The sequence below is a fragment of the Pezoporus occidentalis genome, unplaced genomic scaffold (assembly GCF_034315485.1).
Source record: "Pezoporus occidentalis ecotype Australia unplaced genomic scaffold, CSIRO_AGI_Poc_V1 ctg227, whole genome shotgun sequence".
Taxonomy (NCBI): domain Eukaryota; kingdom Metazoa; phylum Chordata; class Aves; order Psittaciformes; family Psittacidae; genus Pezoporus; species Pezoporus occidentalis.
In genome coordinates, this window is record NW_026914148.1 from 1 (window position 1) to 27,624 (window position 27,624).

General features: G+C 38.1%; 1 protein-coding gene across 1 annotated transcript; it reads left to right on the plus strand.

Annotated features, from left to right (window-relative positions):
* The first annotated feature begins 6,554 nt into the window (after window positions 1-6,554).
* Window positions 6,555-27,567, plus strand: TENT4B (terminal nucleotidyltransferase 4B). The gene is made up of 11 exons (XM_062621069.1): window positions 6,555-6,745; window positions 11,876-11,922; window positions 13,643-13,763; window positions 14,775-14,882; window positions 18,063-18,191; window positions 19,434-19,647; window positions 20,292-20,418; window positions 20,524-20,627; window positions 22,351-22,538; window positions 23,125-23,289; window positions 24,610-27,567. Exons 1-11 carry the CDS (start codon window positions 6,590-6,592, stop codon window positions 24,787-24,789), a joined length of 1,539 nt encoding a protein of 512 aa, XP_062477053.1. The 5' UTR covers window positions 6,555-6,589; the 3' UTR covers window positions 24,790-27,567.
* Window positions 27,568-27,624: the final 57 nt, after the last annotated feature.

Consider the following 27,624-nt stretch of genomic DNA (forward strand, 5'->3'; position numbering starts at 1 on the left):
ACTTTGAATCACTGGGATGCACACTTACCAAGGCCACCTGGTTGGTCAACACCAGAGGATCTGCCAACAGGGCTGGCCAGCCCAGTCAGAACTTTTACATACTGTAGAAGGGGATAAAGTTCCTGTGGTGCACATGAAGAATTTCCTGGGGAAGACAGTCTGGGTTGTACCTGCTTCAGGTAAAGACAAACCCACTCATGGGATTGCTTTTGCTCAGGGACCTTCATATACTTGGTGGGTAATGCGGGAAGATGGGGGAGTCCGATGTGTACTTCGATTTGATTTTAGGGGAAAACAGCCAATGAACTCAATTATATGCTGTTGCCTGCTATGTAGCACTTTTATAGCCCACCAACTAGATGTCTTCAGGTTACCAGTGACTGCCCCTGACTTCCCTCCGACCATCATCCCAACACAGAATGAACTTTGATGAAACCAGATGAGCTCAGCGGTGACCAGACAAGTTCCATGGTGTCATCAGCAGGCAACAATCCAACACTGCACACTGTCTCTCCTGCTCTGAAAGGCTGTTACAGGAGATGGAGCCTGACATCATGGACCGGATGAACTCAGCACCTTTATAGGGATTGGTCCATCCACTAAGGAATGATATCTCTCTCTTTGTGTATGTGTGTGTGTATATATATATATATATATATATTTGTGTGTGTATATATATATATGTATGTGTATATATATGTGACAAGACTGATGGTATGTTGAGAAATGTGGGATCTAAGCATGACGTGAATGGTATAGAATAAGGGGTGGATACTGTCCTAGGGTCAGCGGTAGCAGTCATTTTTGTCCTTCTTAGTAGTTGGTGTAGTGCTGTGTTTTTGACTTTCAGCCTGGGAACAATGCTGATAACACCAGTGCTTTTTAGTTGTTGCTCAGTAATGTTTAGTCTGACCAAGGACTTTCTGAGTCTCATGCTCTGCCAGAGAGGAGGGGAAGCCGGGAGGAAGCAAAGACAGGACACCTGAAACAAACTAACCAAAGGGGTATTCCGTACCGCAGCATGTCATGCCCAGTATATAAACTGGGGGCAGTTACCGTGAAGGGCTAGATCACTGCTTGGTCAGTCTGGGTATCGGTGGGTGGGTGGTGAGTGGTTGTATTTTCTTCCCTTGTTATTTCCCTTATAATTTCTATTATTGGTGGTAGCAGTAGTGGTTTTTGTTATACCTGAGTTACTGGACTCAGCCTGTGTTTCTTTCGATTTTCCTCCCCATCCTTCTGGGAGCTGGGGGAAGAAGAAGGTGGGGAGTGAGCGAGCAGCTGTGTGGTTCTGAGTTACCAGCTGGGTTTCAACCATGACATTATGCTCGTGCGAGACTAATGTTAAAATGTAAAGTTCATTTGGGAAGCTGTTGGATTCCCCATCTTGTAGAGTGTCCATTTTGCTTTTCAAATAAATATATATATATAAAAAAAGCAGTTGCGAGGGGAGAGAGAAAGAGTTGGGCTCCCTGTGTCTGTCCCTGTTTCAGCCACTTCAGCACCAGCTAGGTTGCAGATGGGAGAGGGAGGAGCTTTGTTTAGTTCATTAAACTTCTGAAGAATCGGAATTTCCTGCCATGATTTTTTTTTTTTGTTGTTACTGTGACAAAACCAATACCATCTTTTTTTCTTAGCAGAACACACTGGGAAGCTTCAAACTAGAGGTATTTGCTCTTTTGTGCAGGAATACTTTTTCTGTCAGGGGTGGAGGGATGGATGAAGTTAGGACTCTATTGATGCTTTGAAGAAGCTAAAATACCTCAGGTTCCTTCTTCACATTCTTCCCCAAAGACAGTTACAAACCTGGAATTCTACAATATTTCTCCTTGTTTGAATTTTAGTTATTTATTTATGTATTCCTTCAGGAGATTTAAAATAGTAGGGGCAATGGAACATTGTCCTACAGGAATTATTCATCCAAAGAAAAGTCAGATGGAAAAGGCTAATTTAATGCTAAAAGGGTGTGTTGCAAGTATTCCATCCAAGTGTGGATGTAAAATCAATAAACTCTTACATCAGAAGTGGTTCATCTTAAAACATAGAGTTTGGATGGCAAAAGTCATCACTGAGTCATTTTTAACCACTGGAGCAGAAGCTATGGGTAACACCCTGAGAAAATTAGAACATGCGTGCCTGCATAATTTCTCCTGTGAAATGAAGAGTGAAGAAGAGCCAGACGAAAGTGGAAGCATAGCACAGTTTCAGAATTACAAAAGCAGGAAGTTTTTCAATTAAAACTGAGTGTTCTGGTTAGTATAATACTGCATGGTGGCATGCAAAGGCAACACGTCACTGCTAGCCTGTGAGTAAGCAAAAGCAGTCAGAATTATCTTTCACTGGCTAGCTGTTGTGTGTAGCAGGACTGCACTCTGCTGCTCAGCTGCTTGGGGCAGGCAGGGGAGGTCTGTGGCATGGATCCTAGGACAGAGGAGTGAAACTTGCAGCATCTCCAGGTACGTTTCATAAAGCAGTGTGCCTTCCAGTTTCACTGTTGGTTCTAGTTCCGGGTTTGCAGCAGTAGCGAGTTGTGCTGCTTTATGTGTCAGGTAAATTAAGTGTATGATCAAATGTATGTGCTGTCCACATATCTGTATGCTGTTCATATAAAACAGAGATAACATTTCGTTCATACCTGATTATTTTTTAATTGATTGCCAGAGGTGCAATAAGATACATACTCCAGAATAAAAACGTCTTGGGTATATGTAAACTTATTTGAGAAGACTGAGTTGCACATCTAGGGCCCACAAGTTGTGCTACAAAATAAAGTAAGGTATGATACAATTAAGAAAGAAATGTAAAGTGCTGTGTTCTGTAGTGCTTATATCTGCACAAAGGCTGAGGCTTTTCACCTGAGTGGCTCAAGCCTAGCAGACTTGCCTTCCTTGTGCTATTCAGTGATGTTATGGTGGGAAGTTCTTCTCATGGTTACAGCTTTTGCAGCCATAATTTATTTTGTAATGAGGCATCACTATCTCTGTCAGGTAAACATAACACACTATAATCCACTCATTAGTGGCCTCTGTATAATTCCATTCTGTCTGTGAAATTCTCATGGAATCATCCAGGCTTGAAAACAGGGTGTAGTGCAGGTAGTACTTTGTTTTAAAACATACTCAGATAAAGTGAGACTGTTTTATTTTTCTTTTCCTCACATGTCAAGATATCCTGAAGTGCAGAAGAAAGACCTACTTGTACAGCTATTTACTATAATAAAACCAGTAAGCTAATGGTCTCACGTATTGCAGAGAAATATCTCCATGCATCCTAAGTAGGTCTTGGGTGTTGGGTATGCTTCAGTGTGACTGTAAAGCCAAACTAAGTATTTCTTCATAGTGAAATCAGGTTTATTACAGTGTAATTCTCTTCTAAAATCAAGTCTCCTTCTAAGGATTTTTATCTAAAATAAATAATGAGTGTAATGGCAATAAATAATAAAATACTGTTCAGATGCCAAAAATAGCTCCTCAGTCTCTTTGATCTGCATTTCAGCTAAAGATATAAAATTCCACTAGAGACTCTTATAAACAGACCATTAATCCAAATAAATTGTTTTGGAAAACAGCTACTGTAATAGATGTTGATTAAGACAGTGAATAACACTGAGTTTTAATTTTCAGTACAGCTTGAATTAACTCTATATTAATTAGAGTTAAACCTCCAAGTCTTATTGTGCTGCTCTGGAATCTGTGTATGGCTACTTCTATTTGTCTTGGCTTTAATTAATCATTCTCTTATTTCTTGGCAGCAGCCATTATCAGGCAGGGAGGTATGGTTCCAGGTGTAGTCTTGAACCTTCATGGCTTCTGCCTGCCATCTGCATGCTGTGGTCTGTGCAGCACAGGCAGTCCTAGCAGCGAATGAAATACAGATACGTCTCCAGTATTTCCAGCTGGTGCACTGATGGGAACTTTCTCTAGTAGTCTTTAAACCTTTTTTCTATCACTGAAAAAGTGCAAAGTTCATTTTTTTCTATATCTGCATTGTTTAGTAACACTCAGTGCATGTGTAATGTAAGTTTCTGTGGTTTTCCATGCTGCTTAATTTTTTGTACACTTTCGGGACCTCGTTTCTGATTGTCTTGTTCTCCCAAAGTTCCCTTATGGGGCAGGGGAGCAATTAGCTCCAGTGAAACAGAAGCCCAGCAAGCAGCTGGGCCTGCTAATGATGGGCAGTATGGGTTTGTGCTGTGCCATACATGAATTTCTCACCAGGGCCAGTCCCGCAATATTAGCGCAGCATGTGCTGTTAAGTACCCTCAGACAAGGTGGTGCCTCTCTACATGGCATGCAGTGCATGCATGCGCTCAATCTTATGTTACTAAAAACATTGCTCTGGGGTAAACCTTGTGCCTTGTGGATGTAACCAGTCTGTTCCAGCCAGGCCAGAGGAGCGCATACAGAAACAGGGCTTGACCAAATCCCCACAATGTAGCCCATAAGTAAAGAGTTTGCTGTGTATGATAGGAAGCCAAGGTCTTCCTGTAAGCCAGTTCACCAGATTGCAGTTGAAAAATAATTTGAGTTTTCTTGAGTCTGATTATGAGGTTTTTGCCTGTTTTCCCTATTGCTCCTGGTCTTCAATGCTACATTAATGTTCAAGCTCGTGGTGACCGTATTAGAAATTCAGTGTGTGTGATTTGCAGTGGGGATGGAGAGCAAACCTGGTTGTTGGAGTACTCAGCTTGTGCTTTGTCACATACTTCTGCATTCAGTTCTTGCAAGGGGAGGATAGCTGTAAGAAGTTTTAAGTGCCAACATAAAGTGCTATTCATGTTGCTATTCAACATGTGAATAGCAGTGAAGAATAGAGGAACAGGAGATGGCTGAGAAACCAAAGGCAGAGGAGACAGTGTCCCTCTAAGGGGTGGCAGTGGTGGTGTGGAATGTGCACATTAGCCCCAGGTTGTAAGCTTCCAAGGTAAAACAAGAAAGCAGCCCTAGGAGGAAGTGAGAAATTTCCTAGCAATGTGAAAGTAAATGCTGAAAACAGCATGTACTGGTGTGAATATTGCAGCTGTGTTGTTCAGAACATCCTTGTGGTACCTGAGGTGATGTGTGTGAACAGGGCATGGTGCCTGTGTGGCAGTAAGAGTGGAGGAGGAAGATGGCACCTTGCATTTTTGCAGATTGTCTGGGGGGTGGTTTTATGTTAGTTTTTAGTTTAAGTGTTTGTAAGGCTCCTTCTGTAAGTGTCAGAGGAGGAGAATCTTCTTCAAAGGTTGATTTAGCTGTCTAAATTGAGTATCTGTCTGGATTTCACTTTGAAGGAACTTTCTCAGAGTTCTTTGTGTTAGCTATAGAGAGCTGTGGTGCTGGCCACAATGCTAAGCTTTTATGACTGTTCCTCTAACTGTGTGTGGGGAAGATTCCAATAAATGCTCAGCACAAAGTAATGTAAATATTTTATTCCTCTGTCTCTGAAAGAAGCTTGTGTTGTTCGTAACGCTGCAGTATTGAAGAACATAATGCAGATGGGTTGAGTTCTGTCTCTACCCTGACACTGTTAAATACAACTTTCAGGTATTTTAATGTTTCGTTGACACCTATATTCAGTTTCCAGTTACTAACATCTGATTTATTTGTGCATGCAGTGGGGAAGTATTAGATTCCACATATCATCTAAGGGCTTGTTTTTAATAAATTGCTCTCTTCTGATGGTCCCTCAGAGCTTTAAGAGGAGATGCAGTTGTACTTGGTAACTAGAAACAATATATTTCTAAAAAACAACCGGCCATTACTGTAATGGTCGTTGCAGGAAACAGATGAAATTAATTTAGCTACTCTCTGGCTGAAATTAAAGGGTTTGTCTGTTTTTCTAAATACACTGTTGGTCAAGATGATGTGTTTATGATATTATGGAAGCATAGAAATTTGTGGCAGTGTATGAAGACATTTTTATTTCAGCTCTAATCGTAGGTAATCTAAACACAACTTAATGACTGACATCTAATATGGTGAATTGTAAAATATGTGGGTTAACTGTCTGTCAGTCATGCTTCTGAGCCACCACTGCTGTGTATGTAGTACTTATTTTCTTGTTGTGGGGGGAGAGTGGCTTTCTAGTTTATGTGTTTTTAAGGAGTAAAAGAAGCAGTTTTCCAGCTCTAGTACTGGCACAATTACTATCAACTTCTTAAATGCTTGGGACTGAACACAGACTGATGCCTGAAACTCTAGCTGGTGCCGAGGGCTGACTAGGAAGCGTTGGCTGAAAACCTCCTGTTTCAATAAAGCGTGTACTCGGTGCTTGCAGCTGCGTTCAGATTTGAAGACTGGACCATTCTTTGTATTATGCTGGCAGTAAAATCAGAGTGTGACTTTCAAGGTGAATTGAAGGCGCTTGGAATTAGATTTGCTTCCACACTTTTAGCAAGTACAGTGCAATATTGACCTGTGGCACAAGAAACTAACAGGAAATTAAACATAAGGAAGTGTTGTGAACCTGTTGTTGGTTCTTTTTTCGTTTGTTTTTTTTTTCAGTTGCATGCTACTCTTAAACTGCCCCTTAGCTAGATAGGTAACTAGGAGTTTAAAGAGTGTTTGAGTGGAGTAGTTGCTGTTTCAGTCTCCTGTGAGTTTTTTTCATGACTTTCTGTTCTTCTTTTTCCTTTCTTAGTCTTCATGAAGAAATCATTGACTTCTATAAGTACATGTCTCCCAGACCTGAAGAAGAGAGAATGCGGATGGAAGTGGTGAACAGGATAGAAAACGTTATAAAAGAGCTCTGGCCTAATGCGGATGTGAGTGGGACACTGTTCTGTTTTTTAATAAGTTTTTTATGCCTGTTTACTTCATGAAGTATTGAATAGTGAAAATATTGTTTATTTTTCCATATTTAAAACAAAACAAAAGCAAACCCAACAACAACCTAACAGCAAAAGGATGTCTAGTCAAATGAGAGAGATGATCTTTCTTCCTATAATAATACAGGTCAACATTTTCTGTCACACATAGGAGCAAAGACAATCTAGATCTGCTGTAGCCAAAGAAAGTTTGTAAGGTATGGCCACAGTCTCATGAATATTTATTTACTAAAATTAATGGGAACATACAAGGCATGCATGCTTGTAAAGTATTGTGTTAAAAACATACATATCTTATGAAAGTCATTGTTCTGCTAGTAGCAGGGCTTCTAGTCCAAAGACCTGTGGTCTTGAATAGTCTGTTAAGCTGGAATGCCCACAATGCCATGTTACGTAGACCATGCTATTTTTAATAGGCAGTTAAACTAAATTGGTATCTTACAAATTTAAAGGAACCAGGTTTTTTGTACAGGAAAAACAGGTTTGTGGATCTCTAGATCTGTTGTATTGAGCTTAAAATCTGGAGTGCCTCTTTCCACTGAAGATGGGGTTTTGTTAGTACTTGATTCAGCTGAAACAAGTTTCTCCTGGGCAGAGCTATGAAAAGGTTGGATTAAAGAGAAGCTGGAGAAGCTCCTTTTACAGCTTGGCATGATTTTATGGGCGCACAGTTGGATTTTTGGCATAATTGCATCTAGTTTAATTGTATCCCTCCACTAACATGATACTTATTTTCAGAATGAAGATGTATAGCTGTTGTCATCTATCTGTAGATAACAATAATGGAAAATAAGGATTTGTTAGCTGGAATAGCAACACAAATTCAGACAGCAGAATCTTAGTGTAAGAAATGCTCTTTGATCCTGCCCATGTTAAAGACAGTGGTTTGACATGAGAATCTTAAACCCACTGTTCATTTCAGATCTTCTTAGCCTGTTGTTTGGAATGTGTTTTTTAGAAATTGGCGGAATATGACAGAATAGGAATTCTTTCTGAACTGTATGTACGTGGTGGGTAGTTTTGTGTGTAAAATACACTCACATTTTCAAGGTGATTCATGTTATGGTCTAAGTATTAGTGATGTATCATATGGATGTATATATTTTCAGTACAACACATATCTGGTAATTTTTTCATTGAGTAAAACAGTAACTTTTCCACGGAAACTGTGTAAGAGACTTCAGCGTATCTCACAGCTTTTGTATAGCTCTCCTCTAACCCAGTGAAACAGTGTTTAGACCCTAATCAAGAACAGGAATAATGGGCTGCCTGTTTGACAAGCAATAGTATAGGAAACAGCCTGGGTAGAAAACAGTGCTTGCTCTGGTACACCCTGCCAAACTAATTTCACCACGATAGCTAGATAGCTAATTGCTTCAGCCAGGAGAAGACTTTTTCCTAGACGTGTTTGTGTGCTGCAGACTTAACTAGTGTAATGGGGTGAATGAGTTTGCTACCAGGGGATCTTTCTTTGTTACCAGCAACACATTGAATAGGGCACAAGAACTTAATGCTTCCAGAGATACTGTTTGTAAGACACGCTTGATCTGTAAAAGCTAGGTCTTCTGTATTAAAATAATGGGGTTTTATATATATATGACTTTGGGGCTTGAGAAAATAGTCTTTCCTAAAGCTAATGAAACTGGGTTTTGTTGCTATAGTCCCTTGAAGAGGAGGAAGCAAATTACAAGCCCTGCCATGAGTGACAGCTGACCACTGGGGCTTAGCTGTAACGTAACTGAGAGGAAGCATAACCCATGTAGCTGAAAACTGAGGTTCACTTTTCAATTACTGTGAATTAAAACTGCCATGACCCTCTTTTTCTTCTATTCTTGAAAATGATCGAGAGCAAGAACGTGCCAGTTTTTCTCAAGTCAGTACCTGTTCTTCAGAGCCTAAATTCATTTTGTGTGCTACTGTTGAGGGAGAATTCTCCTCTTGTATGCCCTTCCATTTTCTGGAGGGTAGAAAGGAACTGAACAGTGACACAGCACACCAGGTGACAATCTGGAAATTACTGTAATGTTATTTTTCTAATACTTACTTTATAGATCTGGTTGGAAACTGAACTGCTGAACTCAACTGTGTTCAACTTTGACAATGTTTTATTGTAATTTTTCGGTTGCTTGAGTTAATCACTAACCTTTTGGAAATTGTGTTGGTTTAGCTACTTGTAAGATTTAAGTTTTGAGTGCACTTTCTGAGAAGGTAAAATGTTGTCTGGTCCAATGTCCTCACCTTTAGCTGTAAAGTGGTAAGTTAATGTTTAAGCTGTTCATTTTGAGTCATAGATGCAATTAATCCAGCTAAAATAAACTCGTAAGTTAAACATACACATTCAGTTTGTAATTTCTAACTAAACACAAAGGTAAGACAGACTTCATAAAAATCAGATACCAAGGAAAATAAAAATCAGGCTTCATGGATTGAAACATACAGATTATAGTGAGTGTGTGGTATGTGTCTGTGCACTTACTTCTTTTTCCTTTTCCACTTAGGAAAAGGCTGGAAAAGCACAGGGAGCGAGGGTAAAACTAGGTACCCTAAACTGCTACTTTATTTATAGAAGTTAGCAATTGTGTCATTTGCTCTCTTACTCAGGGGAATGTGCTTAGAAGGAAACATTCCTATTAACTGAGAACTGTTCTTGGCATCAGCAAGGCTCTGACCATAAGAAAAGCTTTAATTACACTGAAACTGAATGGTCCAAAACATTAAATGAAAGCATTTTAAGACAAAGTTTTTTGACCAGTTGAATATGAAAGTTTGACTATTGAACAAATAAGTAGCTATAGATTGGAATTTAGGATATGTTTGTCATAATGTCCTCAGCTTCGTGTCTGAATATTATATAGCGTCATAGATCTGAAATGAAGTAATGTGACATACTTCACACTCCTCAGTTGTGAAAATACTGTCATTGGAAATGGAAGTAGAAAGATTAACTCTATTTAGTGTGACAAAGTTTGGAAAATTCTACCTAATGATGTAGAAGAAAGGGAAATCTAAATCGGATATGGATAAGATTTTGTTTTGTTTTGATGGAGAGACTTTGGTAGCAAGGACTTTCCAAGCTTTTGTGGGTTTCCAAGCTCTGTTCTTTATAGCGAGGACATATTTGGACACATGCTTGTAATTAAAGCTCCTTCAGGTTCTTTGGAATTTAATATGAGTAAGTTTGAAGAAATGTAGGATAAATAGTAACAATAACATACAGGAGCGGGAGGAGTCCATTATAGTACTGTGAAGTCTTAAGTAATCTTATGACTGCACATACATATCTCTGTCCATGTGGAATAAAACCGTAATTGGCAGCGTTGGCACACTACAGAACTAATTCTCGGGTCTCTCAAATCATGACAGTGACCTGTATTTGGGATGCTTTAGATATGTATGTGGCTACAGAGTTTCAAGAGTTTAAATACCAATTCTGTAAGTCAAAATCCTTTAATGATTCTGTTCTGATTTCCTCACTCTTCCTCTCCCATCTTTCCAGATCTGATCAGAGGCATTGAAGTGTGGGTGTGAGTTTCTTTTATGATAATTCAGTGTTTCTCTCTAAATTATTGTACGACAGCAGATGTTGTCTCATTCCTTTTGGTAAAGGTCATATATGTTGAATCAGTAAGTTTACGAATACTTTTGGGGTTGTTTATTCAGTAAAGGCTCTCTCTGATGTTCAGCTGAGCACACTATTTTGTTTAAAAATGTGAAAAGACATTTATTTTTTTCCAAACCTGTCAGTGGTTGGTTGATTGTGGAAAAGCACTTTTCCACATATCCACAGATGGTTTTGGTGGCCAAATAAATCCTGGTTTGACTGAACCCAAACAGTTTTACAGGGGATGCTTTTACTATTATCCTGGATTTAAAATAGTAATAATAATTACTTTCTTAGTTCTGTGATGCCTTTATACTTTCATGAAGATCTAGTACAATATTGATGCTAGTTCTGTGGCATCTCTTGCAGTCTTTTCTAGTTTGAGAAGCTGAGAACTTTTAACATTCAAATTACTGCCAGCATGTGCTTTTTGTTGAGGATGACTTGAGGGATTGAGAAGAGTTAAGCAATGTAAAATAATCAAGAGGAAGCACTCAAACTGCTTCCTAGTCTACTGAAGTACCAAAACATTTACTTGCAAAACATTATCTTTTCCCATCTCTCCGTTTTTCATATCCTGAAGGGGAAAAACATAAGAAGTGGGTCACTTGACATACAAATAGGTGGCACTCAGAATAGTGCCTGAGACTCATTAAAGCAGAATCCACAGTTCAGTGGCTCCCGGAAACACATCAGAAGACTGTCTGATTGAAATTCAGTCCAAATGTGTAGATATTTGCACTTTGAAGTCTCACCAGTCGCCCTTTGAGACTTAGCACATGAGTCCAGCCTCCCTGTGAGGCTTGGCTAAGTTAATGAGAACGTGGTTTCGGATAGCTTACAATGGAAACTTCCTTATTTAAACCTCCAGTTCTAGTAAAAGTCCAGCATAATAAATGAAATCTGGGGGATGTGAAACTCTCTGGAACATTTTTCATTTGTTGTTTAAGCAGAAATAAAGAGAGTTGTGGTACTTGATCTGTGATTCAGAACAACATGGATTGTGATTAATTTTTTTTAGTATGCAAAGCAGTGAAAATATATTAAACTTAGAAAATGTGTTTAAAAACTGAAGGGTACACTTTGAGATATGAAAGCAAAAAATAAATTGAACTGTGGTTTTTTAGTGTTCTATCATTCTAAAGTGTTTTAAGTATTTTGGGTTATAGATTTTTGCTAAATTGGGTCATGGTGAAATTTTTATATTAAAAGAAGGTTTTGTAATAGAAAAATCAAAGTTATTAATGTTTCACGGGTAATAACAATGAAGATTAGTGACTTAAATACACTGAAGATGTGAACACTTTAGCAGAAAAGAGTAATTCTGTTCAGAATGTGCCTGTTAGCAATACCAAAATCTACCAATGGAGGGTAGCAATAACAGGCCTTTACAAGCAATTTAATAGAACTTTTTTGTCTTCTGAAGCCTGACAATTTGTTTTCATATATCCTATTCTGTGTTTCAGGTGCAGATATTTGGAAGTTTCAAAACCGGTTTATATTTACCTACAAGGTCAGTAATTTTTCAGTATAAATTCTGTACAAGAGAAAAGATAGCTGTCAAACCTTTATCTGTAGTGATTTATCTCTCAATATCCATGTTACTCGTGTGTATACCTGTTATATTAAGAAAGTGTTAAGCTATTAGTACTTTGCAAAGTGCATAGAAAAATTAAGACTGTTAACTGTAATAGCTGTGGCTGTATAGGTTTTTCATGTTTTGGTGAAAGACTTATAGTGTGGTTTTTATTCTGTTATTCCATGTTATATTTTGCCTAATATCCTTTTACTTAAGCTGATACTGAAGGTTTCGGCACAGGGTTTCTTTGCTGCTGGATCTCTGTGTTATTTTGCAGACATATTTATACTCAAGGTGACAGCAGAGCTGCTTTTTCTGTCTTGGTATGCATCAAAGAAATGTCTCTTGTTGTTACCTCTCAGCATCAATAGCGGGTTTAACACCGGTTTAGTTTAGATGAGAAGCATGCAGCAGCATTTCATGTTCTCCAGGCAGGTTTTGAACATAGTTTTCTGCAGCTGGCTAAGTGCTGCCTACCCTTGCAGCTAATTGGTATGCAGCTGAACTGCTGCTGACACTGCTTGTTGGCAAGAGGTATTTCATCTGCTGCAGATGTGGTTTCTTTGAGGTTATTAAAGCAGTGTTGTCTGTGAATCAGCAGACCTGTGGAATCTTTTGGGGGGGGAAAGTGTTATAATTTTTTTGGTGTTACCTGTTGCACAGTTTTCTGTGTCACTGAAGTAGCCTGCTTGTATAGCTGCAGGGTTATGTTCTCTCCTCCTTTGTGTTCCCAAACAAGTGGGGGAATCAAAGAAGTTGGGTAGCAAAATGAGAGAGCTCAAGATCTCACAGTGGCCCTCACAGTCACCTTTTGGATCTGAGTTTAGGCGTTGAATTAGGATGTCAGCTCCCTGTGTAGTCAGATGAGTGTGTGTGTGCACAGGGAGGAAGTGTAGTGGGATGAAGACACCTCTTCAAGGAGCTGAGTTAATGAATGAAGTTAATTAGATGGCTTGATCTTACTTAACAGCTTGTTGCTTTCTGAAGTCAAAGTTTCACATTGTCCTTTCTCCTTCACTGCTGCCTGTTCTTGGCACTACGGGCCAGCTGCTTGCCATGTGCTGGCTGGTGTTCTGATCACCCAGAAACCCAACTTTGAGATGCAAAGAGGCAGGAAATTACCCCAGAGTGTTTTGCAGATTTTTTAGGGGTGGGGAGTTGGTTTCTGGCCAGACCCATTAAGTTGATTTGCTGTGGACTAGACAAACACCAGACCTACAGCAAAGGAGGAGACTGGGCCATGCATCTGTGAGCAGAGGATGGGAACAGGACTTTCCCTTTCAGTTACACACTGTTAAATCAGCATTACTGATTGATACAGCCCAGAGGTGGTGTTCCACAAGTTAATGTCTTGCTGAGAATCACTCTGGAGAAGCCTATCCCTTTCTGCTGACAGTGTGGCCTGAAGAGACAAATCTTGGGCTTTGCAGCCCAGGTGGTTTATGTGTGTGTCTGTCCCCTCCCTTGGTAATCTGAAATGTTCTATAGTTCTCCAGGTGTAAGGGTTCATCCCCTCCTCTTTCTTCAGAAAATTAAGAATAAATTATTTGGCTAAGCTACATTTGGTCACTTTATTCTAGTTATGTGTGGATGTCAGCTGTTCACCTTTTAAGTGTATTGGTCTTTGAATAAATCTATTTTTTTTCTATTTCAGTGATATTGATTTAGTTGTGTTTGGAAAGTGGGAGACATTACCTCTTTGGACGTTGGAAGAAGCTCTTAGAAAGCACAATGTAGCAGATGAAAACTCAGTAAAGGTTTTAGATAAAGCAACTGTAAGTTTGGGGGAAGAGGGTATTTCCTTGTTCTAAGCTAAATGTCTAATAAAATATCTTGGTTAAAAGGATTATTTTTTCATAAGCAGAAACTATTTTATATATAAATACAAGATAGAACCAATAGAGTCTTTTTACTTTGTACAGTTTTTATTACTCAAATAGCCCAACTTGATAGTGCTCCAACAGAAGCATTTCTTCTGTTGGGGAAAATGTGATTTTTCGTGCTACGCAACATACACTTGCTTTTAAGTGAGACTCTGCTAGTCATTGTTGTGAATTAATGTGATTAAACTTGTGAATTTCTGGACTTAGTTTGTACATGAGTAAATTAATTTTTCTTATTATAAGGAAGCAGACATAATACATTTTACATAGACGTATAAGTACAGCCTTATGTTATAGTATGCCTTGCACAGGATAGGATTAATTCCATTATAACTTCCTACCTTCTGCTAGTTCTAAGATGACAAATGTGTTGTGGTTAAAAGAAGTGTCTGATTGATGGCTGTTATTAACAGAGAGGTAATTTGGAAACCACTCAAGTGGACATGTGTCAGAGTGCTCTCAGTATCTTGTGCTTCTTGTCTGAAGATAATTTTGATGAGGAATCAATAACCCACAATAACACGAGTGTGTGTTTTATTAAGAGTGTCTGTCTATTGCCGTTTATCTTCATTTCTTAAGTGTTTGTCTCCCTCTGGTGTTTGTTTTTCCCTCTAGAACTGTGCTGCTGCACCCGGAACTGACTAAAACCAATGTGAAATTAATCACTTTGAAGTGTTACATTCTGTTAAACAGGATAGTAAATTGAAAATGGCATTTATGAGTTAGAAAAGCAAAGTTGGTGTAAACAGATTGGCAAAGGGAGCGACTTCATAAATAGACAGGAGTCCTGATTTCTCTCCACAAAGTCATAAAATGTTTCAGTTTTACTGGTGCATATAAGTATGAATGAAACCAAATGTGGCTTGGAAATCTGTGTCGACTTAACCTGTTTTTCTTTTGCAGGTACCCATTATCAAACTGACAGATTCCTTCACTGAAGTAAAAGTTGATATAAGCTTTAATGTACAGAATGGGGTTAAAGCAGCCCAGCTCATCAAAGATTTTATCAAGGTTAGGCAAAACTGTAATAGAACTACAGAGCTGAATATTTGATGATTTGATTTTATGTTTTACTTTGACTGCATCCTGACTAGAGATACACTTTCACTCTGTTATTTTTGTGGTCTGCTACTACTCTGTGATGTTCTTAGGTTTTAGATATTTTGCCCTGATAGGCATGAAGATAGTAATGTATAAAATATTGAGAAGTTTTAATGGTACAGTGACTAAAGAAAATGCACCAATACCTGTCTTAAATGTTCTGCTCTAACTGTGGTTCATTGAACTTAAAATTAGTAATTGGCATGCATTGTTGAGAAAGGAGGAATAATCTTGTTCTGGAATTAATATTATTTCAGCATACGAATGCTGATAAAGTAGAATAAGTTAAATTTAGTAAGTTGTTGTTCAGGGAGTCACTAATACATGTATCGTAGATACAGTTATTTTTGTTTAGTATAGGGGGTCATTGTATTAGCATTAATATGCTTTTTTATTTAAAGTTTTGAAGGATCATTACACTATTTCCCTTCCCTTCTGCTATTTATTGTACAGGGACACTGTAGCAAATACAGAAGCAGTAGAAAGTTTCTCTTGGATTTTCACATTCTGTGTAGGGAGTTGAAGTGTATTTCAGTCTTCCTTCAGTGTGTAGATATTACTGTTCTACTACTAACTTTGTTTTTTTTTAACGAAACTAATGACAGCAGGAGAATCAGAAGTATTTCAGTAGTTGAACATGTAAAACTCCTTCATAAAACTCCATAAATCTGGACCAGAAGTAATAAAGCAATTACTTCTCTTTCAGTCTTAAGGGTTAGAAATTATGTACATCTGCTTTAATAATGTCATTGAGTAACAAGAAGTCTTCTAAATAGGGGGGGATTTTCAGTTGGTGGTGAGTTGAATGTACAGCCTTCAACTTGTTAGTCTTCAGTTCCTTTATGTATGATTAGAAGCAAGTATGAAAGTAGCTCAGTTTGCTTCTTACAGCATCTATTTCTTTAACCTGTAGAAGAACACAGGAGAAAAACCTCTGTCCTTAGTTTCAGTAGTCTGAGTTCTTGTCTGTGTAGTCTCACCTGTGTGCTCATACATAAACCTTGTGCTGATGAGGTCTCTTGCACCCATGTTCAGAGTAAGAGGGTGGGATGGGTCCAGAGACCTCTCTTCTCTCAGTGTCTCTGTGATGGACAGAAGTTGATGGTGTTGGCCAGCCTTTTGCTGCTAAGTCAAGACCGATAGTTTTGTGATATGTAGCTCCTTGTTAGGGAAAGATACCCAAATTTTCTGTCTTAGGATACATACCTGGAACTTGGCAGCTGACTTCAGTTTTAACGTTCTGTGAGCTGTCGCATTGCCTTCTGGTGGACAGGCAATCTATATTTGTTTTTCTGCCACAACACAGGGGATGTATTTCAGTTACATTCTGCACATACGTTTCTTCTTAGCTAAGTCCATAAGGCCCTATCTGCTTGCCCAAAATATCCTGCATGCCCCTTAATTTCAAGAGAGGAGGTAGTCTTCTCTTAAGAGTTTGAAAGCGTTTTTGTGTACTTGACAAGAGAAGTGTGTTAGTGTGTTCCTTTTGCCTGGGTTATTTGCAACTCATTAGAGACCCTTTGGCCTTGGGTCAGGGCATGATGAGAGCAGGCTGTGCCCCTGAGGAGGGAGTGGGAGCTGTGAGTGGCAGCTGGGCAGGCATGGGGCAGGGGTGCAGTCCCATGGTACCTGAGGAGCAGAGCAGGTTTGGTGACAGTAGTTGGGGTCAGCTCACAGGCTGGTAGACAGTTTTCCAGTGAGGAGGTTGAGGCTAAGGACACCAGGTCAGTCGTTAAGGTCAGGATCAGCATCAGTCCACAGCAGCATGGCTCACGCAGACAACAGGGGAAGAGCAGAGTTGAAAAGCAGCTGGTGGAGGGATGAGTGAGGTGGAGGGATTCCCAAAGAGGGTTTCCACATGACTGTTTTTCCAGCAGCCCAAGCCAAGGCCATGTCATTGCGCCACACCAGAACTGGCTTTGACCATGGGTGACGGGTGGCCCATGCATGGGCAGAGGTGGCACTCAGCTCTGGCACATACTGGTAGTGGTGTTCTTGAGGATCTCTCTATGAAACACTTGCAGGGCATTCTCTTGGGTCTTATTTTGTCCCACATTACTTTGAATTACCTAATGGAGGTGTCATGCTCAGCATTACCCTTGGAAATGCTTATTTCTGTTAATGCATTTTATTTGGGAAGTTTGAGATGGCTGAATCCTTAATTTAATTAAGGGTTTGCAGTTTCCTAAGAAAAATCCCATCTCTGAATATACAGGTATAGTCAACACCCCAGCTTGTGGCTCTAAGTTCTTAATGGTTCAAAAACTCATCTTGGGATCTTCAGTTAAATAAGGCTTCTGGTACTCTCCGTAAGACTTGTGCAGATTTGTTCTTGGAGAAATTCCCGATTTCCCTTTAATCTTTTGCAATCACAGATACCATGATCCACATCTCTTCCCTGAAAGTAAAGAATTTCTTAGCTCTGTGTTGCTAACACAGGTGATATTATTGAGCTTCTTTTTCCCCTACCTTGTGAGGGGGTGTTCAGAGTGCAGGCATAGTCCCAGCCTCCCCTGCTGCCCGAAAGGTCCATGTTCTCCACACGTGCAGCTTATGCACATCTCTAAGGAAATCCGTGCTGACAAACCTATTGAAGGACCAGTTACCCGAAGGTAAGTATTTGGCTCCTCCAAAAGTGTTATCTGGGTGTAGTAATTTTGAAGAACTGTTTTGAATTCTGGGCATCTGATGGATTTGCAAGACAGAAGTTCCAGCCCACTGTGGGATATCAGCTTGGTTGCATCAGGAAGGTTTTGCTACAGACATAGTTATCTCCACAGTTCTTCCTTTGCTTTCCTTTTCACTTTTATTTGAGAAAATCAAATGTATTCATATAATCTAACAAAATCATTCTGATTTTATTAATAGTCATAACTTTTTTCTGTTGCTAATGTCTGTTACTAGAGTTGAAGAGGTAAAATACTTGTAGTGACCACAGGCAGAGCACTTGCTTCTCCCCAGTACTAAAAATGATAAATCAAAATTATACTCAGCTTTGAGATGTAATGTAACAGATAGCTTCAGTATGCTTTCTTAGTAGCAGTTGTATATATACATCAGTATCCTAACACCTTTGCTTTTCTCTTTCAGAAATACCCTGTGTTACCGTATCTAGTTTTAGTATTGAAACAGTTCCTATTGCAGAGAGACCTTAATGAAGTATTTACAGGGGGAATCGGTTCTTATAGTCTTTTTTTAATGGCTGTCAGCTTCCTTCAGGTAAGCTTAATGAAATTTGTTGATGCCATTGGAGCAAAAGGATATAACGTTAAGAAAGAATTTGATCAACCCTTCAGTTTAATCATCTACGCTATCCTGGTTTTGCACCCTCTTTTTGTTTAACAATAGACACATTCCACCTGCCTTCTTTTTCCCATACTGGTACTTTTGGTATTAGAGGTGTTTGGAACAGCCATTGATGTATCAGTACCAGGCATGCATTCTTGGTAAAATAACTTGACCATTGTATGATTTATTTGGAGCAAGCTGGTTCAAGCAGGTTACTGTTAGATGCAGCTGTCCTTTATAACCCTTGTTTTCCAGGTCTAACATCCTGGGTGTGCTTTAACGAATTAGTAGCAGAATTTTGCTAGCTTGCCTAGGTTTTTAAGCCAATACCAAATAAACATGTTTTACAATTTTCTATTATGTCTAAGAGAACAAAATGCGTGAGCTAAATCTATATTGTTGTGCCTGCGGGAGAAAAATATTGTAGAAATACTAAGTAGCTGAGTTCTGGCTTTATCAGCCTTGTTCTTTTTCTTGTATTGAATGCTGTTGTGTAATTTCATGTGTACATGTGTATGTCTGTACTCTGAGCCTTCAGCTGGAGCTTGATGTTTGCTGAGTGCTAGTGCAGTTGCCCGCTGAGCACAAAACAAATGAAAAGCACAGGCTTATCTTTTTGACAGAAACCAAAATCTCTCCCATCCCCAATTTTTTCTTATACTGATTAATAGCGTCTCCATTTGCTCTGCAAAAAAAGCAGTCAGTTTTTTTATCAGTTAAAATTATGAACGGGTTTTGTTCATAATCCTTCAGGTTGCACACCTAACAGTAGAGGGGATAATTTCTATAGCTGTGAATGTTAATGCCTGTATTTGTATTGCAAATCCCAGTCTGTGAAGTGCAAATACATTTGTTTTTTACAAGAACCCTGCTGTTAGAGCTGGATGTTCACTTACTGAACTGAAAGTTCAAATACAAAAACACTAATACTTGACAGCCTTATTTTTAAGAGGTAATTAGTTTATGAAAGTTTATGTGGCATCTTGTTTTAAAGATTTAAAACTGCTTTATCAAGGAAAATAGTGTACTTAGACAAGTTTGTTTTATATATTCTGGTTTTATTATTTTTTTTACTGTATTTAGACATGCTTGTTGTGACAAAGCAAAGGCACTTAAAGACACTTGCAACTTCAAGTCTGAAGATAACGATTTTTTTTTCTCTCTTCTTAATAGCTGCATCCCAGGGAAGATGCCTGTATGCCGAATGCCAACTATGGTGTTCTTTTAATAGAGTTTTTTGAATTATATGGACGTCACTTCAATTATCTGAAGACTGGAATCCGAATAAAGGATGGTGGCTCCTACGTCGCCAAGGATGAAGTGCAAAAAAGCATGCTGGATGGCTACAGGCCATCGATGCTGTATATTGAAGATCCGTTACAGCCAGGTATCCTCATAAACCAACACTTAACATACTAAGAAAAAAAATCAGGGGAATGTTTAATCCAGAGGAGTTAAAGAATAGTAGACTGACCACCAAAAACCAAACAGAAACACCTCATTCATGTCTTTGAACACAGGATGGACGTGGAAAACAAGTGTTCTTTAAGACATATTCCTAGTAAAAGTTACAGAGCATGCCTGTGCTGCAGTCAGTGCTACATAAATGCATAGTGGCTTCATTCTGTAGTTACCTTTACGTTAAAGTTGATTGTTGGCTTCAGTGGGGTGGCTTCTGGAATGGTGAGTCAAGGCCTGTTCAGAGAAGAGAGTTAACATATTCCTGATCTACAAAAATGTCATCCCGGGCAGTCCTGTTACATGTGTAATATAAGCAGTGCAGGATTTTATGTTTGCTTATTTTTTTATTTATGTATTGCACTTTGACCCAGAGAACTGCCATTTTGAAGCTCTGTGCATGTAAATTTCTATAGGTCTTTAAGCTCTTTCAGATAGTTATGTTCCACTAATCCTATTCTACAAGAGGTAACTGCAGTGAGTTGGGACGTAAAGGCAATTTGTCTCCTGTCTGAAAGGAGATAACCGCAGTTTCAATCTTACTTTTTTATTTAATTCTATTCTTACTTTAAGGTAATGATGTTGGGAGGAGCTCCTATGGTGCCATGCAAGTGAAACAGGCTTTTGATTATGCCTATGTTGTTTTGAGCCATGCGGTTTCCCCAATAGCTAAATATTATCCTAACAACGAAACGGAAAGGTAAATTTTATGAGTCTGAATCTCGGTCGTTAATTGCTTATATTTCTGTGTGTCTAAAAATTGTGCTGATGGTTTTGTTTTGGTTTTTTTTCCCCTCATTTACAGTATTCTAGGTAGAATAATTAGAGTAACGCAAGAGGTGGCCACATACAGAGACTGGATATCAAAGCAGTGGGGAATGCAAAGCAGGACAGAGTCTTCATGTAACGGTGAGTTTTGACTAAGCATGGCTGATACTGGGAAGCATCCTGCATGCTTTGATCAGATTCTGTTGTTGCTTTTGCCTCATATAAGGCAGTGCATGTGTCTTAATATGAATACACTTTTTTGCTTTCGGTTTTGTTCTGATTCAGAAGATGTAGGTTTGTGCAAGAGTAAAAAGGCCATGCCGTGTCTATCTTTATTCTGCTTCAGTAGATGTGGCCAGCATAGAAGTCTGTAAAGATTGCTGGGGTTGCAATAGGAGACTTCTGAAAAACTTACAATTTAAATTACGCCTCATTACTGTCACAATTCCTTTGTCCTTTAAAGGTTGACAGGGTTTTTTAAAAGACTTACTGGGAACCCTGGCTTAAATCTAAATCTTTACCCTCTGTTACTCTTTCTCATTTTAAAGCTTAACATACTGTATGTGTATGGAAGCAATATTTAAACCAGGATTGGCCACATAAGTGGAATCAGTCTTTTAAACAGGAAAATCCTGAAATATCCATCATGATTCTTTTTACTAACAAATGGAAACACATAAGGTCTAGCTGAAGGACTTGCTGATAATGTCCTTTAAAATCGTCTTTATTTTCATTGCCCACCTTCTGATTTCACCAGCCAGTTGCCAGCCTCTTTCGGTGTAGGTGTATCTGCTGTCTGAAAGTTTTCAAATTAAAATTAATACTAATACTCTCCAGTTAATTTTAGAATGTTGCCTTCTAGAAGTATTCTCTTGTTAGGGGTTAAAGAGAGAAGATGATGCAACTACCAAGTCCTTAGGATGGGATTTTGTTTATTTTTAAAGCTTTTGTTCGTGATTTCCCTCACTGTCCTTGTAAAATTGAATGTGCTCCTGGAGCACTTGTGTTTTATCAGTTTGCAGACCCTTGTGGCACTGCCACACAACCTGGTCATAGCAGCCAACCCTTGTTCAGTTCCACAAGCTACAGAGTAATGCTTGTCTACCTGATACGATCTATGTGTTAACCTCTGCATGCAAACACGTCTTCACTAGCAAATGTATGCTATGTAAATCAGAGGTAACTCCTGGGAGTCTTATGTGAGATAAAACATTAATAAAATAACCCTGTATCAGGAAAATAATGGTGGCAGTTACAGTGATCATCTTGTAGATTTAGTTTAGGTTTAAGTTCTGATTCCTTTTTAAATTAAGATAGAAGTTAGTGAGATATGAGAGTTGTGTGTCTCGTATTTTCAGGGTAGGGTATCATGCAAAGCAACCACACTTCATTTGAAGTTCTTATGATCCTAGCAGCTCCAGCAGAAATCAAATGGGAGCTGCTGAGTGTTGGGGTCATAGGAATGGAATTTAAACCTACCTATTTGAGTGCTGTTGAAGTGTGTTGTGGATCAGTCTCATTAAGCAGCACATCTGAACTTTGTTACTACCTTCTTCCGTGTCTTGGCTCCCTTGATTTCCAGCTTCAACTGTAGGTAGTGCTTGCTGGTTTTCATAGCGTACATGAATGGATCTTGGGAAACCACCACACCTTCTGCGAGTTGTTGGCTTGCTGCATGCAGTACATACACACAAATACACATGCATCTGCATGTATTACAAGTATGCATGTGTGCAGATGTCTGTACATGTCCTGCTGGATATTATAGATATATAATACCTGAAGGGATTTTTTTTTTTTTTAAAGAAAAGCATCATATTTTAGCAGTTATTGTGTGGTGATGCTTCTGTTTTGTTTTTAATAGGTAATGGAGTAACCTTGATAGTAGATACTCAGCAGCTAGACAAGTGCAACAATAATCTTGCTGAAGAGAATGAAGCACTGTCAAAACCTAGAAATAAAACTTCAGAAACACTTAGTAAACATTCTTCAAATTCTTCATCAGGTCCTTTATCATCATCATCCTCTACATTGTCCAGCTCTAGTGATGTAGTAAGTACTGGTGGTTTTCTGATTTCAGGGGGTTTTTTTTCAGTTTCTGTAGGTTTGGTTTTTTTTTCCTGACCTGTACTTCCACAGAATACATTTGTAAGTTTAGAATCCCAGTTAGTTATGACATCCAGAATCCTAACTTGCATAAGGTGTTACCTCCTATGTAATTTCTACGCATGTTAAGTTGCATCGTGGTTTTGCCACAGCACATAGAAAGTGAATACAGTATATACAGAGTTACTATAGCCCTCTTTTCTCTGGAAAAACTGTGTTTAAGAAAACCAAGACTGGTAGTCCTAAACCATATGCTGAAAAAAAAAAAAACCCAAAACAAAACCTTTAAAGTGTTTGGGAATTCTGTTAAAAAAAAAAAAAAAAGCTAAATCCTAAAATCAGAATCATGCATCAGTACATTTTTAAATCTGTCCATTTTACTCTATAAGAATTCTGGATTGAAAGAATTTTAATTTATAATAAAATAAACACATGTGAAGTTTTGTTCACTGCTAGCTTTATTTTTATGGGAAAACTTACTAATAGAAAAACTCACTTAAAAACATCACTAATACTTTACATTTTCCTGAAGGATTCTGATGGAACACCTTGCAAAACCTCTAAACAGTTGAGTTGCCGCCAGTCTGCCACAAACAGAGTGGGGTCACAAGAAGTGTCACTGGAATCCTCCCAGTCAAGTGGGAAAACACAAAATAGCCAAACAGCCAATACTTCCAGCAACACGAACAAATCTCAGGTTTGTGAAACCTTTGGAAACAACTGTATAAATCATTGAACAGTACACGTCCTTCATGGAAGAGTAGCTTGTTCTTGAAAGGAAACACTGTGTTTTTCACCTCCCCATCACCCCATTAAAAAGCTTTGAGCACTGATTGTATCTAAAATCACCTGGTTCTCTGTTTAGCTTACACAGAGGAGTTTGCAACAGTGGCTTTCCCAGCCTTGAACCAGATGAAATCAGATTTGACTTTATTTTGGGAAACCTGTAGTTGCCAGCAGTATACAGCTGTGCTGTACCCATTTCCTTTTGTGCAGAAAGCACATCAGTCCAGTCTTGACTGCAGAATTTGAAAACTAAAGAGACTTGACTATACTTAGTGAAAAACAGTTAGTAAAATTATATGTTATGAACTATGACTGGCAGCTCTGTTAGCTGTTGGTACTTGCTGAACTGTTTTTCATTAAGGGAGATGAAGATTTCTTGCTGATACATGAAAATCCCTCTTGTTTGCCCCTAAAGACAAATATCTTTACAATGAGAACTACCAGAGTTTATGCATTTAAAGGATTTCTCATTTTGAGGAGTTACAAGTCAGCAATCTAGAAATATTATATGCCTCTATATAGAATATACTTGGGATATATGCAGTTTAAATTTTTATACTTTTTTCAATATTTAGGACTTCTTTAATACATGGAACATAGTCTGGAATCGTCTGGAATATTGCTCTTGAAAAGTAATGCTGGAAACTTTCCTCCTGCTTGCTGACAGTCTATCTCTAGCTAGTACTGAGTTTACAAACTGGCTTTGGATATACCATGAATGTGTGTGTGGCTACACAGAGCTAGTTCTGGTGCTGGAATGTGAAAATGCACTGTCAGAGATACTCTACATATGTAAAAAGATGTGATATAAAGTTAGTCCTGGCCCTAAAAGATTCTTGTCTTAATTTTGTACAGAAGATGAGATTTCAGCATTTTTCATCTGTCACCTTGGATTGTGGTTTTTTGCTTCTGTGAAACACTTTTTGATAGTTGCAAAATGGGAGCAATAAAACAATTCTGTCCTTTTCACAATTTGAATTGCTCTGCTCTCCTCTCTTGACCAGTGTGGTGGTGGGTCTAGGGATGAACATCTGTGTGCAGCCACTAAAGTGAAAGATTCATGACACTGTGCTGCTGTCTAAGCAATGGCCTGGCTTCTTTTGCTGTATGAGTTGTTTCAAGTGTAATGATTTCATGAGTTAAAGTCCTCATTATCCCGAAATAGGGTTGTGTAGTTGCCATGCTTTATTTCCTTTTAACACTGATTCACCATGTTATCTTTCTTTCACAGCATGGATCTGCACGGTTATTTCGCTCTTCTAACAAAGGCTTCCAAGGTCCAACAAACTCAAGCCACAGTACCTCAGTCACAAACAAGCAACATCAAGGCAGCAAATCACACCATCCATTCTTCCACGGCAAAAAGAGGAAACACAAGAGGGATGCGGCCCTTTCAGACCTTTGTAGATAGTTGCCTATTTTATGACTGTTCTTCTGTGTGCAATGATCTCATGCTACAGGATAGTTTGATAGTGACTCCTTGAATCTTTTCCGGAGCTTCAGACTGTTCAGACATTGATTAGCAACTGCATTTTTTTCCCAGCTCGCCACGGAACGGATCATGAAGACTGATCACTGCAAAAAATGTTAAAAAAACCAACAAACAAACAAACAACAAAAAAAAAAAAAACAAAAAAAAAAGAAAAAAATTAAAAAGAAAAACACAAAAAAAAGAGGAAAAGGCTGCTCATTTGATAAGTCATATGCTACAACAGGGTCATTTAGGATATAAAAGCTTGAATGTAAAATAAATGTATTTCCCATCAGCTCATGCTGACTTGTAGAGGTAGTACTCAGTGTGTCTAGGGGGTGGTAACAAACAAATAAAACACAAAAAATAGGAAAAAAAAAAGCAAAAAATTTTATTTTGAGGGAAACCCAGCCTTTAAAGGTGAAAGTAATTTGTGCATGATTTTTTAATTATTTTTGCATATACTTACCATTTTATTGTGTATATATAGATGACCATATAGGAAAACTGACATTTGTAATAGTGGATTTGTTAATACTTTTTACATAATATTATTGTTTAAATTGTAAACATGAATTTTTCTCAGGATTAGTTTGGAAAATAATCTGAAATGTCATTTTAACATCCATATAAAGAGACATTACTAGTTATTGCTCAGAATTTCTTTTCTTGCCATTTAAAAGATTTAATAGAACATTTGATCTGCAAAAGCTGTTTCTCTGCAAGAAAGGCTTATGGTGGCAAATGAAGTTTTGCATTTGCATAAAGTGTACATGTACTTTGTGTAGACACTGAGCTTGTCATCTTGGAGAAGTAACCTTCACCTTGTTTTCTAGAGTGCCATCATTTCAGGCAATGGGATTTTATAGTTGCATCCTTCTCTCCCTCCCTTTAGTGATGTCTCCCCAACCCTTTCATTTTTTTAAGAAATATAAAGCCCCTTGGGGGGAGGGGTTGTTTGGTTGTTGATTGTGATTTGTTTATTTAATTTTTGTTTGTTTGATTAAAAAAAACCCTACAAATGACAGAACTAGATTTGTTACAGACGTTTGCATTCCTGGGCTGCTTTAATCCCATGCCTCTTTATTTGTGCCTTCCCTCCCCCTTCCAGATCTGGGTTTTTTTTGTCTTTTATATTTTTGCTAATTCCTGTAGGAGATGATAACTGTTGAAGCTTTAAGTAAATTTCACAATTAAAGTATTTTTTTCTCACTCCCCTCTTAGGCATTTTTATATTTACACTTAATTATTTAAAAAGCCAAAATGACTTCAAATAATAAAATATATTTTGTACTGCCTTAAAGACCCAAACTTTTCATATCTCATAGTAGTTCTTGTTGGGCTAGCTATCATTTAATTTCAGTTCTGTGTTTGTCCGGTTCAGTTGCATTACACATAAAGGTTGCAATAACTCTGATGCCATGAATGCAAATGAAATGTGTAATTACCCTCACACACAGGCATAGCCTGGGACAGGAGCTGGGACACTTAAGTGCAGGGAAGTTAAGTGGCATTTACTTTTACATAATTCTTTAAAGAGGAAGGTCTGCAGTTGGCATACGTGGCTGTTATTTAATGCAGCTGTTCTGGAGATGATGCTTTCATAAAACGTACTCTTAGCTTTTAGAAACTTTTTTTAATACACATTTACAGAATACTACAGGCCAACCTGACCTTTAATGGGCACTAATGAGTGCAGTGATTTTAAAGTAAAGTAATGCTAAAATAAGACCAGAACCGATGTCATCACTTAAATTAATAAACATTTTCAATATGTTAAAGTGTCTTACTTAAAAAAGGAATTTTTTTTTACTTCAAAAAGGAAAATTCAAAAAAATAGGAAAGTCATAACATTTACTCAAACACTAAGCTTAAGTGATGTTAATTTGACAATGGTTGGTTTTTTTTTAATTTTTAGATTCATATTTTAATTTGATCAGATAATTTTATCCACCAGATGTTGACCTTTTGTTTTATAGGAACTAGTAGAAGTTGTACCACATTACACATAATCACAGTATTTATTTTGGTTTAGATTCTTGTGAATGTGTAGACCTATGTTCACCACTTAGGGAACAATTATTTATAAATTATATTAATCCAGTATTGTTAGCTGCTATTAGCAAAACTGTTCCGAAACTTAATACTTGCAAAGATCTGTATCGCATTTACCACACTGAAGTGTTTTTAAAAGAATCACCCTCATCGTTGAAAGCAAATGTACTCTTAGGGTGCAGATACTAGTTCCAATAAGCATGTGATAATTTTAAGGTGGTGGTAGCGGGAAGATAATCTTGATTCCATTGGGAATCTTAGGTTTGCCTCAATTTATGGTTTTCATAAATTTAATGGAAAATAGCTTTTCCTGGACTGCTCAAGTTTCTTTTTGGTAAACAGTATCTTTCTAAAAGAAAAAAAAAAAAGAAAAAAAAAGAAAAAAAAAAAGCATGAAGGAAAAATTGAGGTATTTTACACTGCCTCAAGTGACCAGCATTGTATTCATAAAATACTGTATATCTTGCAAATCTTTATTTAAACAGAACAGTTGAACTGTTCGTTTTTCAATCTGAAGTAAAATACTTTCAAGACCTTTTAGTTTGCCTGCTCATTTGTCTTGTACATTTCATCTCTGTATTTGACTCCAGTCTAATTCCTTTTTGAGTTTCAATACTTTTGTGAAGATTTTGTGAATATATGAAAAATAAATGTTTAATCTAATTACTGCAGTTTATCACCATTCTTGACACTTAACCTGTTTTTCCTTCACAGCACTGT